The sequence below is a fragment of the Hypomesus transpacificus genome, chromosome 23, assembly GCF_021917145.1.
Source record: "Hypomesus transpacificus isolate Combined female chromosome 23, fHypTra1, whole genome shotgun sequence".
NCBI lineage: Eukaryota > Metazoa > Chordata > Actinopteri > Osmeriformes > Osmeridae > Hypomesus > Hypomesus transpacificus.
Genome location: NC_061082.1, coordinates 923,499 through 943,000, shown reverse-complemented (window position 1 = coordinate 943,000; position 19,502 = coordinate 923,499). Strand labels below are relative to the sequence as shown.

General features: G+C 41.2%; 2 protein-coding genes across 8 annotated transcripts in view; both read left to right on the top strand.

Moving 5' to 3' along the window:
* Positions 1-4,954, top strand: part of LOC124485067 (nck-associated protein 5-like) — a 44,509-nt gene extending 39,555 nt beyond the window's left edge. For 6 of the 7 annotated variants that reach the window (XM_047046365.1, XM_047046364.1, XM_047046369.1 and 3 more), the window contains 2 exons: positions 436-531; positions 3,052-4,952. In XM_047046365.1, the coding sequence (XP_046902321.1) occupies positions 436-531; positions 3,052-3,053 (98 nt within the window). In that variant the 3' untranslated portion in view covers positions 3,054-4,952. Of the gene's footprint in view, positions 1-435; positions 532-3,051 lie in introns of all 7 variants that reach the window. The other variant, XM_047046371.1, reaches the window with a different exon arrangement.
* Positions 4,955-7,080: 2,126 nt separating this feature from the next.
* LOC124484876 (ly6/PLAUR domain-containing protein 1-like) lies at positions 7,081-18,543 on the top strand. Its single transcript, XM_047045966.1, has 3 exons — positions 7,081-7,302; positions 8,643-8,777; positions 18,221-18,543. Exons 1-3 carry the CDS (start codon positions 7,254-7,256, stop codon positions 18,466-18,468), a joined length of 432 nt encoding a protein of 143 aa, XP_046901922.1. The 5' UTR covers positions 7,081-7,253; the 3' UTR covers positions 18,469-18,543.
* Positions 18,544-19,502: the final 959 nt, after the last annotated feature.

The window sequence follows — 19,502 nt, the reverse complement described above, 5'->3', positions numbered from 1 at the left end:
TTGAGCTGATAGTATGCTAATTGATCGCTCGGAAACTCCCAATTATTGACTGTCAAGAGGGCTGATGTGTTTCAGATAACAGGCAGTGTCACTATAACAGTGAAACAATTATAGTGTGATAATTTGGGAATCCCCAAAAGGATGAATACACAGATATCCATATCCTATGAAGTTATTCTTGGATCGCATACAGGAAAGCTGAACTGTGATGTATGAATGAGATGCTACTGACACCTGTCTCCTGTTAAACGTTAATTACTGTACAGTAATGAACTCTTAATTATAACGTAGAATAGAACTGTCCTTCCTTGTCTCTTCTTGGCTGTTCTCTCATCTTCAGCGGTGAGGAGGACTGAAGCTGACCGTAAAGTAATTGCAAGGACAACTACAGAAGATACAGCTGAACTGAGCCTATGTGTTTCCTTGTTTGTTTAGGTGGAGTGGAGCCGAAGAGGATGAGCCATATCAAAACAAAGACAAGGCCTACTCAGACCCAACTGCCAGAGAGGGCCCAACCCCAGCTCGCCAACTGTAAGAACCAAGCTTTTCCCTAATGATTTTCAGAAGCAATTCACGGGTCTCCACTTTTCACTGTCAACACAATAATTAGACATATTCCGTGCAAAATACAGTACTTATCCCGGCTTGTAGACGCACAAACAGGGCTGCACAATATGAGATCTTGTCAGACTACGTACCTTGTCCACTTTATGAAGTGCTCTTTCTGCAGCTGGATAGAACTAAAACTACAATCATGGAAAACAAACAAGAGCTAGCCACTAGGTATTTGTCTGAGGCTGGTAGTTAAAACCTACAATTGGCGATAGTATGCTAAAACTATGAAGCTATTTCACACAATAACATTTTGTTGTCAAATATTTGGTATACATGTCTTCACATACTGTACCAACTGTACTATTTGTTGACAATTTGATGTCTTGTAATGTGTGTAATGGGTATATTTCTGATTCAAGCTCCAGACACCTGAAGGACAAAAAGAAAGTTGTTTCCTTTTTAACATTGTAATGATAAGTTTTTCTTTCAATTGGTCTTTCTTTTACTGCTTTAGGGGTTCTGTAATTCACCAGCCTTGTAACTAATATGTAAATTCCAAATACGAAAATATGAAATTTGCTCAAAATCCATTAGCAGCTCATGCATAAAAGGCATTCTGAAGTGCATGAGTCATATGTGATAATTGAAGTGTCTGCTTTTTGCAAACAGATTTACTAATGAAACCGGATGTTAATTTAATGGATACGCACCAGGCTCAAGAGCTCTAGAATTTGGTTTGAATTTGAAAGTACGATTAAGCACCTTAAATGCAAAAAAGATTCCAATATTTTTGTATTTCAACATTGCATTGGGAATCCCAATTTTACCAATTATAATAATCATTTACACAAATACTTTTTCTGTACTGCATCTTGACTCATAAACGCCAAACTACAAGAAATCAGTGTTAATCTACCCCAATTGCGAATATCTATAAGTATTTGTAAATCTCTAAGGATAATTTAGTAGTAGATATAATCCATCCATTCATATCCAGTGTCTCCTTGTGCTGTAGGGAGAGAGTGGAACACAATACACAGTTCTACTCTATTGGAAGTAGAGCTCAATTATTCTCTGGTTGCACACTAATCAAAAATAAACTCCCTCTCCATGTTTAAAAAAAATATTCGAACAAAAGTGAAATATTACAAGTAATTCAACATTGTGCCCTGTAGAGATGACTATTATGGGTAAAAAAAAAACTGAGGCAGTCTCAGTTTTATGAGAGTATTGATTAAGCTCATCACAATGCAACCACGCCACTCTACGCTATTTGTCAAGGACAGCTTCCAATTTTCCCACTGGGTGTTCCCTGGAGGATTGGTAACAGACAGAAGAACATTGTAAATCACCTGAGAGCCAACCTGAGTGCTGAAGTAAGAGTCAGGGACATCAACAAGCGAGATTGCCCCATTATGATAAAACTGACTGCTTGTATTTTTTTGCCAATATGACTTCTATCTGAGACATTTAACGACCATATTGTCTGCTAGCAAAAGAAGGTGTACAGTAAATGTTGGTCTGTGTTAGGAAATCCAACTGTAGTGTGTTGAGGGGTTCATATCTCACATTATACATGACTGTGGCATAGTCAGGACACTGCTTTTAAAGCTTGCATGTCACATATGTTGTTCTACTGCTAGCCTACTCTATTGTTCTAATTCTACATATTAGTTTGCTAACTTGGGGGTTTCTTTTTACCCCACTTTCATTGCAAGCATAGTTAGTGATAACTGTTTGTCAGTGTGCTGCGGTTAGGGTCACATTATGCTGATCTATCTCTCTTTCCAAAGTAAGATAAGAGTTTTGAGTCCAGCTTCAGTTCCTTAAAGCCTCCAAGATGCCAGAACAACTAGTCACTAACGGGTTGATATTCTGACTACAAAACCATTTTATTTATTTATTATGGTTTCATTTGATTTTCCTATTACATTTGCACAACTTTTACTAAAATTGTTTTTCTTCACTCCTGATATAGTTGATAAGACTCCATTAGCATTTTCTATCATAGAGTTGTTCAGTTTTCCTTGTAGAACGAACTAATGATGCATTTAATTAAGCTTAAAAACGGTTGGCAATTTGAATAACTACCTTGGGGTCCTCATAAAAAACTTCCTTTACAGAAACATAGAATCATATTAATAAGAGGAATCGAAGCTTGTGAGTTTGACTTGATATGTACCAGATGCTGATCAGGAAGCTTAGGTACATTTCAGCTCCACAACAACATGTTGTGTGCTACTTATGTATCCCACTTGCAACTAAGCTACCATTTTCGATATGGCTAAAACATGCTGCTTTCTGCCCAAATTAACTTAAAATCAGTTACAAGATGAAACTGTATAGCCTACTTGTATAGGTGGATGTGGTTTAAGATATAGGTTAACTCAATAACCATGGTATTTATGACAAAGATGTATGCTTCTCTTAAACAAAATATGTCCATCCCCATCCCAGTGCCTTCCCATCTCATCATGTTATTGGTTTCCATTTCAGAAGTGATTATCGACTAACTGAGCTGCGAGCTGGAGAGAGGTACAGAGAGCAGGCAGCAGGAGACGCAGAAGTACTGGATCTCGCGGGTCGGACAAGAGCCTGTACATCCACAAGAAACAGTCTGAACATTATCCACAAGAAACAGTCTGAACATCATCCACATCATCCACAAGAAACAGTCTGAACATCATCCACAAGAAACAGTCTGAATATCATCCACATCATCCACAAGAAACAGTCTGAACATCATCCACATCATCCACAAGAAACAGCCTGTACATCATCCACATCATCCACAAGAAACAGCCTGTACATCATCCACATCATCCACAAGAAACAGCCTGAACATCATCCACATCATCCACAAGAAACAGCCTGTACATCATCCACATCATCCACACAAACAACCTCCGCTGAACACAGCATGCACATCTGAGTCACATTTTCCTGAAGTACTGGTGTCCACTAGCACACCCGAACAAACCTCTGAATGTCTTCAGTTTGTCAGGTGTTTAGCAGTAGAGCCAGGGTTCTCTCTGGAGGGTGCTGGACCCAGATGACATGCTTCATCATCGATTTAACATTCATGGTCAATAATCATCACAGTAGCTGCATGTCACTAGGCAATTAACACTGTGTTTTACTCTCATCATAATGTATGTATCATGCACTTTTTACTTCCTGTGACAGTAAAAATAGCAGGAAAACTCAGTGAACAGGTTCTACTCAGTCATATCATACAAGCACTGTCAGGACACTACTTTGTTTGATGAGCTCAGGGAATAGACCGTTGGTGTCGGAAGGTAAGACTAATATTTAATTTAAACTGTAAAGTGTAGATGTTGAATGGATAAGCAACAGTGTTCACCTGAACTACATATTTGTGTATAAAAGGAAGACCTTTCTTTGCTTCTTTATTGCTATATCCGTCTTTACATGCTTACGAAAAAAAGACATATCGCAGAAATACATCTCACTTTTACACCAACATGTATAATGTGTACTTTATACTGCCCTGTTTGGTGTTATGAATGCGTCCTGGCTTCTGCTGCTCAGAAATCTTCTTCACTCCCGTATGTAAATATGTATTTAATTAAAATAGCTTCTGTCCACATTTAAATTTTTGACCAAAAACTGCTTCAGGGCTTCACTAGCAAATTCTTTGTGTCAAAAATGTTCAAGACAACAGCGATTACCCTAGTTGCATACTAAATTGAACATCTTAAATAATTAGTGAAAATAAATTAAGCAGAGAAAATAATATACTTAATTTGCCTTCAAGATAAATTGATGCAACAGATCCAATGTTGTCCGAGGCACACAGTACATACCAACAGTACATGTCTGTCTTCTCCCTTGTATATATTAGCCGTAGTAGAACATACACTTACCTGTATACAAATTATCTGTAACTGTATACAAATTATCTGTAACTGTATACAAATAATCTGTAACTGTTTATGTTTTATGGAAAAAAAGAAAACTATAGCAATATTTGTGTATAAATTATACTAGCCTCATGACTAACTAAGGTATTCAAGCCATCTGGTACAGGCTGAAAGAGCATGGACTCTAATTCATATTTAAGGAGTCAGTTTCAAAGGAGTATTATATTTTTCTTTCATGTATTTGTCTTGTTCCTAAAATCTGTATGCTGTACAGACGTGTAGGATAACTTAAACCTAACTCTTTCTAAATCCTCCCACCTAAAATCACAATCCCACATTTTTGTAGAGATCAATGACAGTTATGGTCTTGTGTTCCTGTAATTTGTCTTATTTTAACAGTATGAATTCAGAATTTGTATTCTACATTACATATTATCTGTTCTATGCAAAGATATCAGGGTGAAATAAACTACCTTAGTTCTTAAGTTGACTTGTTATGTTGTATTCTGCCTGGCCTATCTCTCCATTGTCTAGACATTATTTATAGTTTCTGTTTCTTGTATGTGTTTATCGGACAGGTACAGGAAGATGGCTGATTTTGGAACTCCTCCCTGCCTCAGTTTTAGATTGTAGTCACCGGGCCAATAACGAAAAACACCGAAAAATAAAGGTTTCTTTAACCTTGAGCACCGAAAGCTGTCAGAGAAAATTACTCAGGCCCTGATTCTTAGTCACTGTGACATATGGCCTCTCTTTGATGAATAGGTCTTGATTCAGCAGAACATAAACACTCACCACGAGTCCCGTTTCCACCACAAAACAGCTTTTGTTTTTATCTAAGAAGAAGTACATTGCTGTTGTTTTTCTTTGCTGTCATCGATATATACTGTTCTATTCAGGCAGTGCAGCATCAGTTACTGTGCCCTCAAGAAAGCACAAAACTCATTCAAAATATCCTGCTGGTTTTCTATGGGTTTTATTCGGAAATCTATGCTGTGATATATCTCTGGAAAACCTTTGTGACCCAGCCTGCAGCCTCTGACATTAGTGCTTGTGTAGGACTTTCCACCCAGAGTAAATGCTTTGTGTAGGAGCAGCAAACGATGCCTGAACGTGTTGGTCTGCAGTCCTGGGGTCCTTGCTGAGTAGGGTTCACCTCAGATGACCTGTATCCTGATGGAACCTTCTCTGCCAATCAATTATGTGTTGCTGTGTTACGGAAGAATCGCCACCACAGTGCTGTCTCCTGTGTGGTCTCCCTGGATGATCTGCTGCATGAAAATCAGTGATCAGAGACAATAAATAAATCAACAGGGACTGAAGGTAAGCGCCATCCTAAAAACACCCACATGATTTTCAGTTCTGGTGTTTCAAGCATAACGAATATCAATAACAGCTCTTATGTCAAACACAAACCCTTTCACTTAGAAGAGAATGTTTTTCGTTACATATGCAGTTGAACTGAACTCTCAAGTCTTTTGATTTGTAGCCAACATAAAGTCATAAAGACTCAGGCAACTAGATATATTCACCAAAGCAACTCCTCAAACTATAGCCTCTGCTGGCGTGCTGCCAAACATCGTGACAGAAGTCTCTTCAACCTGTGAAATACTTCCTCTCTTGTTATGACTCACTGAGTAAGACAATTAACTGATTTTGAGCTCTGTCGAAGCAGGGGATTCATAACAATTAAAGTGTCTCTTGATGGGTGATTATCCAAGTATAAATAAAGCTAATTAACTCAGTAAGTCAGGAGTGGCTCACTGACAGCCCCTGATCCTGTCTCCTCTTTCAGGCTTGCTGGATTGCTCAGATCAAGTGGATGTCGCATGTATGTTTTAAGGGATATCTCATGATTAAAAGATGACATAGCTACTTTAATACAACATCTTTAAATTTAAAAAGCATCTACACTCAGGATCAGGGTCAGATCTTGTCAATTTTGAGTGGTGACCCTTTTCTTTTGTTGGTGGAATTTGATCATTTTGTTAGGTGGCTGTATGCCATACCATGGCTTCACGGTACATAGAACCTGCTGTCTACAGGCATGTTGTACAAATGAGCCTGGAGGCTGATAGTGATGTGGCTCTGAGGTGTGTTAGAGACAGGGTATTATGGTCTGTTTCAGAGGAAATTACAGCTCAGGTTGGAATCTCAAAGCCAGTGGAACGCCAGGCTTTAAGTCATGCTAGGATGAACCAGGACTGGAGTTTGAAGACTGGGCTCCGTGTCAGAGACACTTCCATGCTGACCAGATTGTGATAATGGCACGTCTGTGGATCGTTCCTGCATTAACACAGGGACCACGAGGGCATTTATCTGCTTCCACGTGTAGCCTACCTGCAACTCCTGAGAGCTTTTAATGAAGAAAACAAACCCGAGTTGGAATTTTGGGCGAAATTTGGCTACACGATATTTACATTCTTTGAGGAGAATACATTTGGCTACGATTAATATGTAAAAGACACACCCTAAAAAAGGTCGATTATGGAAAATTGTAAATCTTCGTAACATCACAGACATTGATTCTGCAAGTCATCAAGCCATTCACTCCACTGACTACATGGTCACTGTAATGTCAAACATGCTACTATTATTTGATTAAACAGGAGCGTCACATGGTACACAGCGTCGTCACCCCCACAATCCCACTTATCCCCCTCCACGCGCAGCCCGACTGCTGCTGAAGTAAAGGTGAGAGCGGCGCGGGACGGGAAGGCTGTGCCATGCGCGGGCGTCTGATCGTTCGAAGGATTCTATCTTCCTCGAAAAGCCAGGTCTATTGGTTATATCTCCAACGGTAACAAGTTGAGGATGTGGCTGTTTACTTTAACAACTTTGTTCTGGTTTATATTCAAGTCAGGTATGTTAATTAATATGTTTTGTTATTATGCAAATAGATGTCCGTGTGATAGTTTTAACGTAGGCTGTTAAGATGACATGTCGACAATATAAATAGGCTATATAGGCTATAGTGAAGAAGGCAACTTGTAGTTGACATTTAAGTGGACAGTGCCATCGGTAATATATGTTTTATTCTCAACTGGGTTGAAACCGGATTTACGCAGGGCCCGGTGAAATAGAACAGATCTTATTGTTTATTAGCAAATTATTCGATGACAGCAAGACCGTCTGTTTTACCTGATGCAGGCTAAGAAGAAGGCATCGCATTTTGAAGAGAACGGGTGCACCTGATTCATTTTCAAAATTTCTGAAATCTGAAACTTTTTCCTCATTCAACTAATTGGGATGGGTTCGTGGACACCTGTTATGATAGTGATATTAATGTAACGGGTCACTGGAAGCAGCGAGAAGCGTAGTGACAATATTAGAAATTAGGTAATAAAGGGTGAGGATGTGGTTTGTTAGACACACTTAACGTAACGGAGCTACCTCTATTATAAAGCAGCATTTACAGTTGAAGTGAACATCTTCACATAAATGTGAAGACATCGTTACTTAATGGTTTTATAAAGCTAGGCTACTCGTTGCCATGTTATGTTGACGTATGCAATTTTGAGAAGCCTTGGATTTTTGTCCTGTCAAATGTGTAATCGGCAAGTAGGCTAACAGTGGTTGGATTCAGGAATAAACCTATTACTCCACTGTCCTAAATCGCAGAAAGTGTAATTCCAGCATATTTGATTAATGTTAATAGGCTACAGTTTACCCCTCTTCTTTTAAAGACAGGTGAATAGTTTTGATTGTTTGGCCGATATTAAACCCCTTAAAGTGCATAGGCTACTTTTGTTCTTTACACAATCTTTGACGGCTTTATACTGACTTTTCACGTTTGTCAGGTAGGTTGCGGTGACGTGAGTTTGGCCAAGCATGCGTTATTAAGTTATCTTGAAAATATCTGCACTACAGTCCACATCCAGGTCAAACTCCCAACTTTTTAAAGGTCTGAAATATTAGTAAATTATTTAGCAACTGTCTTTTCATTTCAACTGCTGAAGAAGCAAGTTGCAGAGTTTTACATTTTAAAAAGCATCAGTTGGATTGGATCGTTTCTTTAATCTTTCTGAATTGTTGGTTGATTCAGTTTGATTCTTGCACGTACCACGAGCATACAAGAACGCGCTAGTGTTTTATTTTCTTGTATATCATATGTTGCTATACATGTTTGTTATTGTTCTACAACGTGCAGCTACTGCAGTGTGCAGTTGATCTCGCTGATGCCTCTCCTCTTGCTGACCCCAGGCATGGCTCTGCAGATCCAGTGTTACCAGTGCGAGGAGGTAACCCAGAACGAGTGCTCCACGCCAGAGTTCATCGTGAACTGCACAGTCAACGTGCAGAACATGTGCCAGATGGAGGTTCTAGTGAAGGAGGATGGTGAGACCTTTGTGTTGTGTGTCAATCATGCTGCTCTGCATTCAGGTGTGGTGCACAAACTCGCCCAGCTTGGTGAGAATCCTCCATTTATAGTGGGATAATTAAGCTCACTTCCTCCCTTTCATAACCTAGCTGCAAATCGGAGTAACTGTTTAATCTATCTTGCAATATGAATCGCATATTCAACCTCTACACTTTACAAAGGAAATATTGAATATAAATGAGCTTGAGTCAGTAAGGCCACGCTTTGTATATTAAGAATTAACATGTTTATGTTACAATTAACTAACATTTTGAGTGAGTGAACCTGCTGATGTGTCATCCCACAAACTGTCTTTTTTGGGCAAAAATAAAGTACATCAATGGATGTGAAAATGCTCTAGCCATGCAAAAACACCAGCATGCATAAATGCACATCAAAGAACGGATCTGTTTCCATGGACCATGAGCTTGCTGCCAGCTAAACTCCACTAGTAGTGTAGTTTCACTGATCAGATGCTGTTGGAGCATATATTGGCCCCTGGTCATCCCCTGGTTTTTAAAGACAGTTGTAAAGCCTGGAGGTCTTTATTAATCACAATTTCCAACCATTGGGAGGGCTGTGAATCTAAACCGTTTCCATAAATTTCTGCAAGCCAGCCTTTGTGTTTCATAAAAAAACTAAACTTTACAGATTTCAACAGAATAGCAGAAAAGGTCATAGTAAATGTCTTATTGTCTAGATGTCCGTGCAGCGTGTTTTTGGGTAGTTAAGCTGTGACACTGAGGAACAAATGTACTGTTTGTATTGAGGAATTATATCTCCATGTTGTGTAAGGCTGAATAAGCACTAGATATGCGTTCATCTCCATTGTTGTACAGTGTCTGAGTACCTAACCCCTCACATCCAAGCAGGCTTCAAGGAGTTATTTTTTGTATCCCATCAGAGGAGTTTTGTGGTTGGATCACAGCTCCGCCTGTGACCCCTGAGTGTTGTGGTTCAGATCTTCTCTCCAGCATCCTACTCATCCTTGTTTCTTTGTTTGATCCGTCTGTTTCCTGTGACTCATAACCGGTCACAACCTGTCATAACCGGTCATCCTCTGCTCTGCCCCTGGGCCGGCGTTCTTATCGTGCTCCTTGAAATTGGATAATTTTGTCAGAAGCCATTTTTGTTTTCCCCAGATGAACAAAAGTAATAAGCTGCTCTTTGAACGTACGACATGCGCTTCAGGAGCCAAAGACTAAGAACATTGCACCGCAGAGGGTTTCCGTTTTTAATACGAATATTTTCACACGAATGCCCATGAGTCTGGGCTTCTCCTCAGACTACATCATCAGGCTCCACTGGACATGCAGTACGTAGAGAGCGGGCAGTTCCTCTGGCCGGTTGCAATCTTACCTACGTTTGAAACGTAAGACGCACACTAGCCATTGTGTCAGGATCTCACCGGCTGGGACTACATTCATTAACAACCCTGTGGAAGTCTGTTTGATTTCTTCAGCTGCGCCTGCTCCGTGCTCGCTGCTCTAAGCCCATGATTGTACATGCCATTTCATGCCGAGATGTGATGAATATAAAGGAGTTGTGAAGTGTGTCGCCCTCTGTTTGAATACCTCCACTCAAGGATTAGGCATGTAGACCTCCCGCCAAGTGTTCCACATGTCACTTGCTGTTCACATTAATAACTGTGTCCAGCAGAGTGGATGGCAGAACATTGAAAAGGAAGGAGGAATGTGGTAGGAACCATCACCTGGCTTAGAATAACCGCATTCTGCATTTAAACGAGAGGTATTGTTCAGTCCACCTCGCTCCCGATGACGCCGGAGCCGGCTCCTCCTCCATCTCCTCCTCCCTCCATCATCATCACTGTCTCCCTTTGATTACATCTTGAGAAATGACAGGGGTGTGTGGCTTCACTCGGCGCCTTCAAGTGGGGCGCTTCATCCACAATCTCTCGGCAGGGGTGATTGCTGTGGACACCGTTCATCTGAATTGGTGGCTTTTTTTGGGTGAAGCGATCCACTCTAACAAGTGTGAGCTATTCAAGGGCTCTAGCTGAGGAATTGCCTCTCGGCCCCCATGTAGGCGGACTATCATTAAGAACATAGAGCTCTGCCATCCGTATTTGTGGAAGCCATTTCCCAGAGCCAGCAAATAGCCCGATGTAAACACCCAAGATATGTTTATCCAGCTGATGTTGATAAAAGGATTAATACGTCATTTACAACCTAAACGGCTCACATATAGAGACGCTCAATGCTTGCTGTTACAGATGTAGAGCTATCGGCTTGCTGTTACAGATGTAGAGCTATCGGCTTGCTGTTACAGATGTAGAGCTATCGGCTTGGGCCGGGTGTCTGAAACGCCTCCTTTGAAACGTTGAGTTCAATTAGGTCCGTGAATGAATATTGATCAGCTGAATCTAGACTCTCAAACCTGACATGACATGATTCGACATAACAGTTAGTTACGACAAGCATGTCAGAAAGCTCCCGTCATAGAGACTCAAAGAGAGCCACGCTTCTTCCATCTCATTATACTAAATGTCTTGTGACATGGAGATTAAAAGAAGCCTTTGCTCACAGCTCTTTCTTATCTGAGCCAGAACGCCTGTCATTACGAGGAGGTGACATCGCTCGTTAATGTTTAATCGGAAAGGCAGGGGCGTCAACTCTCTTGCGCGATGACAAGACAAATAAATGTAATGATTCTTTTCACAGGTGGAACGAGTAGGAGTGTTCTATAAATACCAGCCCGTCAGCGGATAGAAGATACAATGCTGCTGTTTGGAAAGATTGGTTTATATGTATACTAACTTATAGATTGTATATATAAGCTCTTTGTGCCCTTAAGTGTACAATAAGCAATACAAATATGTAAAAGAAGCATGTGGACATTAGGTTTACGGTATCATGGGCCTTCACGTATTCAAGGCCCAACTGTAGTCGGGTCCGTGGAGGTTGTTTGTGGACTGAACATCATGTTCAGAGGCACTAAGGTAGGAGGCTAACAAGCATCTTTAACAAGAAATGTTTCTTTCAAGTTGCATAACACTTTCCCTCTTGAGAGGGCCTGGTTGGGTTTCAAACTAGCAACCTCATCTCGTTACTCGTTACCTCATGTCGCCTTCAAAACTCCTTTCCTATTTGGTGTTTGACTACTCTTGTTGAAGTTGAGAGAACATTACACATCAGGCCAAAGCGTGGTCGGGCCTCAGCTAAATTGTTCCATTTTGCTGCTTATCTAAATGAGGCATTACTATTCATGAAAGTTAATTTACTGTATCAGCAAGGAGGAAATTATGATGTAGTTAGTCACAGTGGGTTACATTCACAGTCTATGTCTATCTTAAGACTTGAAATGATTTTCGAAGTCATCCCTGTGGTCATTTGGCTTCTCTGAGATTTGAAGTCCTGTGTCCTTGTGGAGGACTTTCATAATGGTTTTACTCTGCACATGTTTAAGCAAAAAAACATGTATTTTACGTTTGAGTTGAGTAGTCTTAATAGCAAAAAGAAATTCTTGTTTTATGTATGAAGTAAATTCCACTCAAGCATCTTGTCTACATTAATTACAAGTTATGGCAGTCATCTTTCCAATATGTGTCACTTTTGATCAACCACTACTTTAATTTAAGATGCACATTTCTTGGTATGAGCACATGGCATTTCCACTGAGGATTGTAAATCTACAGCACCATAAATATGTATGAAAGATAGATTAGTTATATCTAACTTTTTTTAGATGTTCCGTGTTGGGTGTTTGAAGTAAGTGTGCTGCTAAGTAAATTGAAGAAGTTCTATATTCTGCTATGTACAGGACCTGTCAAAAGTTTGGGAAAATGTGTCCAAACTTTTGACTAGTACTGTATAAAGAAGCTGATTATTTTCTCCGGGTCACAAATTAAATGAACGAATTGTATTAATATTTAATCGCAAACTATCTGATATTTTACGTATGAGACTTGTGATGAACATTCAAATATTCAGACTTGTATTCTGAATAGTTTGATAGGTACTATCTTATTCAGCACGTACAGTTCACCTGGTTGCAATCTCACCGGGGATAAACAGTTACCCACTCTGGTGATGGTGAACAGCTGTTCTCTGGTCCCTGGTGACAGGGGTTTGAAGGTGGAATTTGCTTCATCAGCCTGTGTTTGTGGATTAAGGATTGGAGCTAAAACTTGGAGATCCTATTGCTAAAACTCTTAGTAGAATTTGTTTATATTGGTGGTAGTATTTGGTTATACTGGTGGTAGTAATTGGTCATATTGGTGGTAGTATTTGGTCATATTGGTGGTAGTATTTGGTCATACTGGTGGTAGTATTTGGTCATACTGGTGGTAGTATTTGGTCATACTGGTGGTAGTATTTGGTCATACTCTTTGTTGTAGTATTTTGTGGTCTCAGATGTTGATTTGGTTTTACCTTATTATTTCTTATCACTGTAAAAAATGTCGTCGTCGTCGTCATCTGCCGCTTAAAAAATGTAAAAAATGTAAAAAATGTTCCCCAAATATTTTTCTCGAGCTGTATTCAGGAAATGAGTGATAGGGTTGACATGGGAGGTTTTTTATTAAAAGGCAGGGAGATCAGAATTTGTTTAGGCATTGGAATTATAAACAGGGCCTAGAGATAAGGGGGAAGATATCATTATCTCTGAACAGCGCTCTGTACTCTCCCACCTAAATACTAATATTTAAAAAATATCAAGTTGTTTCTCAGTCTCATGTCCATTCAGAGGCATTATTCAGCAGTAGCCAATCAGGGCATGTGTCTATCGGAGCTCCATGAGTTCCATGGTCTCTAGTTCATTATGAAACTGCCTTGTAACTGCTAATAGTTTATGGAAAATTCTGGACTGGGGTTTTACGACCGAAGTGGCATTCATGTGGATACCATTAAAAGGCTTTGTGAATGACATCTTTATGAACACTCGTAAAAATAATGTCATCTGGTTTTAGTGCTTTGGCAGGTTTTACATAAACGAAATTGTGAGCTTTTCAGAGTGAAAATATACGAGTTGCCTTAGTGAGAGTGTTTGTTTAGACTGACCACAGCGTGTGGTCCATCATCCACTTAAGGATATCTCCTCAAAGGCCCAGAGATGACTATAACTGCAGCTATGAAATATTGATTGTTTCTGTTCTGATATGCACTTTCTTCAAGTCACAGAGGAGCTTTGTCTGAATGGCTGGCTGGCTGGCTGATTGGTTGGCTGGCTGAGTGGATGGCTGATTGGCTGGCTGATTGGCTGGCTGATTGGCTGGCTGGCTGAAGGACTGAATGGCTGGCTCTCGATCTTGTAGTGTTTTAGGTACCTGTACTTTTCTCCAAGGACTTCTAGAAGTTTCTGCCTTTTCTGACTGCACTGCAGGCCCCTCATTTACAAGTGAAATCCCACCCACACACAAGGCTCCCAAGATGTTTGACCACACGGCTTTTTGTGCAGCCAACCATAGCCATTCTCATTACAGTCTTGGGAGGCGTGTGTGTTCACAGCCTCTGCACAATCATTTGAATTCCTTGCCTCTCTTTGCCCCTGTAAAATACCTGGACATGATCATTTCGACCAGATTGATGAATATTTGAAAGGAAAGCACGTTCTGCAGATGGTCTGAATGTTTGTTGTTCTTGTCACAGCATCCTGTCTTTCACTGTCTTACATTTGTTGCAATGATTTTGGCAGCTCAAAGCCCTGCCTATCATACAATACATTTGGAAGCGCAGCCGCATTAACGGAAGTATAGAATACAATCGGGATGAATTATACATAAACATGTTTATATGCTGTGCCTCGAATCGCGATGATAAGTAATGGTGCCTGTGGCGGTACATGCATATGAATGTGATGAATCCTATTATGAAATTAGCCAAATCTGTCATAAAGTATGGTTTTTAAACCTTGTAATTTTCGAGGCATCAATCCAATTCGACTGATAGGGCTCCGGTGTGATTTACTAAGTCGTTAAGATTTCAGAAAACAAACAGGATGACTTGACTCGTGTTTGCCTTGACTTTGTTGGAGGCTTTGCGCTCGGAGCGATTGTGTTACTCCTCTCAGAATGCCACTGCCATGACAAAGACAGGGACAAAGAGCTCTGATTGGACTGGCACATGTCAACACCTCAGCTCTCAGAGTTCCTCTGGAGAGCAGCTATGACAGTCAGAGGAAATGTTGTCTAAACAGGAAGTCTTTCCTGAACGCTGGAGGTGTGGAGAGGACAGGTGTGAGATGCAGGGGAAGGGCAAGTTTAGGAGTCTGTGTGTGGAACTGATTACAGACAGAATTTGTTTTGGATTAAAGACCCATTTACAGTAGGCTGCCAACCCTGAACTCTCAACCCTCATCTTAAACAAGTCAAGAATAGAATTAGCACAGTATATATTAGTTTGGCACACCCAAACACACAAAAAACCCAATTAAATTCAGGACATGACTTTAAACCAAAATAGTCCTGCATATGAAATGCTGAGAGCATCAACTAGGGTTTGAAGACCATCCAGGAGTCACAGAAGGCATGTGTCTTAGAGGGTTTTGAGGGTGGGTGCAGAGTAGCTGTCGATCCCAGAAGGCTGTGCGCTGAGCTGGGCTACTGCTGGGGTGATGAGGCCAGCGGAGCAACATCCAGAATGAGTTCTATGTTTAGTTGTTTTTCCTCTCATTGACCAGCAATACCCTTGCTTTTGTATACTGGTTCATTTGTACATGTAGGTAGCTTTCAGAGAAGTATTGTGTCAGAAATATTAATCTAGGTCAGATGGCTGAGCGGTTAGGGATTTGGGCTATGAATCAGAAGATTGTTGGTTTGATTCCCGGCCTTGCCAAATGACGTTGTGTCCTTAGCCAAGGCACTTCTCCCTACTTGCCTCAGGGGGAATGTCCCTGTACTTACTGTAAGTCGCTCTGGATAAGAGCGTCTGCTAAATGACTAAATGTAAATGTACAAGTTTGTCTGGTTCACAGGTCTTCAGGTAAGACCATTTATGAGTGAGAAGTCTCCTCCCTTGCTTATCAGCTGTCAATATGATCGATCCCAGAGACAGAGTGCGCGTGCACGTGGAAACTTACAGAGTTCTCTGACCCTAGGCTTGACCATATGATTCACTCAGCAGATAAGGTTAAACACATTTATTGCACATCTAGTAAGATAATGGTCATCCTTGGTCAGTTTGTTTACTTAAACCTAGTGTTACCCAGAGTTCATGTTGGGAGAGGGCTCTCTAATGACAAGGAATGCTGAACACAGAATAATTCTTATTGCAGGATAACAGTTACGTCTTTAACTTTTCTAACATATTGCACCAAAATCTGATTAAAATTCAGATTCAGATTCTGAAATGCAAATCTGTCTGACTCCTTAAAAGGATAATCTTATCATCTTATTTATATCAGTCAGTCACAACCCTGAATCTAGTTTCTAGATTGTCGATTACACTGTATCGTCAATACCAAACAACCAGTCTAAACCTGCATTTGAACACACAGGAACATACACAGTAATTGGCTTGTTTGCTCCTTCATGCCACAGACAGAAAGGTTCTCTCCTGCTTCCAGGGCCATCGGCCCCATGGAAGTCTGCAGCCGCTGCTTCTGTGGAGCGTTTAAACAGAACAGGAGTCAGGTTTGGACCATCTGCAGCCTTCGTGACAGGGCGGAGTTAGGCTGTCCTCTTCCTCTGCTTTACCTCTTTATACACAAACCAACAAAAAACAAGGAATTGTACGTCCGACGCTGCTGATTGTTTGAAAGCCCTGGAAGACAGTGTTAGAGAGGTGGTACAGAGGAAGAGGAACAAATGAAGATGTTCCCACTGTTAACTTGTTGTTGATCTGCTGGTTTGTCTGCAGCCTGTACTCACTCAGGGCCGTAATCATAATATTGGGGGGGGGACCCCCAATATATTTATATAAAAATATAAATAAAATATAAATGTGCTACGGTACGACAGGCAACCACGCACGCTGTCTGAAATTATCATAAAAAATGTAATCATATTCATAACTAAACGTAAAACGTTCTCAGGGGGGTCCCCTCAGACTCCCCAGCCTCACTCATAGTCAGCCTGTTAAAGTGCGCTTGGCTGAGTCGTTTCCTGTTCTTACTGTCCACTTACCACACGTCTACAGCAAATCTTTTCCTGCATGTTTTTTTCTTTCGCATTTTCATAAAATACAATTAATCTCAAGCAGAGGACATAATGAGCTTTTCAGCGATTAGGTAGCCTTCAGCACGTTCCCTCAGACTCTATGCTGAGCACTGTGCATTAGGACATTTGAGTTAGCTGCCAAGGAAAGAGGAAAAAACCATGGTGATGTGATTTGCTTGTTCATATTCCGTACTCCTTTCTATGAAATCTTTGCTTCTGCTCCACACTCTCTGAGATATGACTAATGTAACACAGTTGTAGAGGTCATTAGTGTTGTGCCTTTGATAAAAGAGTAGTCTCTGTGTGCAGCGTGTAATGTTCCAGTCTTCATCTCTGCTAATTGGGTTTCTTTGTAGAGAAGAGGACAGTTGGAAGCTAAAGGTTTGCAGCTAGGAGGATGACTTTGGAACAAGGTTCACTTTAACATCTGATTCAAATCACACACAAATCGTGTTTTTATACAACTGCAGTACCGTGGATTATTTAGGGTGCACCTTGGGAATGGCTCTCATGTGACTTTTTAGTCACAAGTGATTTTGACGCTGAAAATATTGTTATGGTAGTTCCTTGTACACAACCACGATGAGTCCCAGGTTCCGAGTTATTTACTGTCTCAAATGTTGATAACTTTTTTCAAACAAAACACTTAAGAAGATCAAAGAGTGGAAAAGAATAACACTTAACGAACAGTATGCTAAATTGTGATGTTGGAAGGACGGTACACCTCTTTGACTCTCCATCAGGGAAAATCAGGTTTCATCATCCAAAATCAAACTTAACAATGTTAGCAAACTGAGATGTTTAATGAATCTTGCTCCAACTCCACCCTCACAGTGAATAACTGATCCACTTTATTCTTGGCCTCTTTTTGGTGGCATAGTGCTGAGCCTGGGGGATCCGAAAGAGGTCAGATGTGACAGATTTGTAGTCCGATTTGTAGTCCGATTTGTAGTCTCTGTCGGATATGTGAGAGCATACTTTACTGTGGTCTACCAGCCCTCCTCAGGTCTGGTCTACCAGCCCTCCTCAGGTCTGGTCTACCAGCCCTCCTCAGGTCTGGTCTAACAGCCCTCCTCAGGTCTGGTCTACCAGCCCTCCTCAGGTCTGGTCTACCAGCCCTCCTCAGGTCTGGTCTAACAGCCCTCCTCAGGTCTGGTCTACCAGCCCTCCTCAGGTCTGGTCTACCAGCCCTCCTCAGGTCTGGTCTACCAGCCCTCCTCAGGTCTGGTCTAACAGCCCTCCTCAGGTCTGGTCTACCAGCCCTCCTCAGGTCTGGTCTAACAGCCCCTCTCTCTGTCCTCTCCCCAGGGGTGTACTACCGCAAGTCATGCGCGGCCTCCGCCGCCTGTCTCCTAGCCTCCTCCGGCTACCAGCAGTTCTGCACCGGGAAGCTCAACTCAGTGTGCATCAGCTGCTGCAGCGAGCACCTGTGTAACAAGCCCCGGCAGAAGAAACACCCGTCCCATTCGCACGCCCCGCCCCTGAGCCAGCCACCCCTGCTCCTCCCCCTGCTCCTCCCCCTGCTCCTCCTGCCTTCAGCGGACATGCTCTGCTGATGGCGTCGTGAGAGTCAGCTGGGTCTTTGCAAAAGAAGAAAGAAAGAAAAAGAAGGACAAGAAGAAAAGAAACGGTGTGCTTTTGAGCTGACGAGGTGGGCGTCCTGTTGTGCTGTCGTTGGTGGAGAGGTTGAAAGCTGTGGGTGGGAGGAGGAGGTACTTACGGATGGTGATGCGGCGTGTGTTGGGATGTTGACACCGTGGGCAGGGCGAGGGCACGGAGGGGAGAGGGACACGAGGGTCAATGTCACATGGTGGGACAATGACAACAATGTAACTGTTGTTAGATGGAGTTTGAGGTGTTCCTCCAGTCTACATAGAGTACCTGCCTACACTGTGTGAAGTATGTATTTATGTGTAAGTGAAAATCCACTGACAATGGAAAGATTAAGTCATTCATACGTTTTAATACCATTATGTGATGTTCAAAAGTGAGTTCCAGTAAGGGTTCACAAATCATGAAAACTGTTACATAGGTCATACTAGTGGAAGAAAAATGCAGCCAGGCTACCAGGCTACTGTAGTAAGAGAACACACCAAGTTTTTGCGATGGGGAATTGAGTCAAGTTTACATAAAAACAATAATCACCAGTTGACATATTTAGTTCATGTATTTGTGAATTGTTTTGCCAAAATGAAAGATAATCATTTAAGATAGCGTATTTTACAGACAATCCATGTGTCTACTTTCTGTGACATGGGGAAAAATGTGACTTCTTTTCACAGATATGTATTCAATGAAAGAGACAGCAAATATGACTGTAATAGGCACACTCAGAGAAGTCTGTAAATATTGATGTACAGTTGACAGGGTTCATGACTGTACCTTTTATTCTGCAGTGTTTTGCTTGCTAATGCTTTTTTCAGACATAACTTTGTCATCAACAGTTTTGTCACAATTGAAAATCTGGGCTTAGTAAGGTTTGGTCATATCTAATTGATTACTTTGATTAAGGTTATGTAGAAGAACTTTGGCTATCATGATGTATAATTTCAGTGGATTAAAGGTATTTCTATGACAAAGTAAGTGCTAG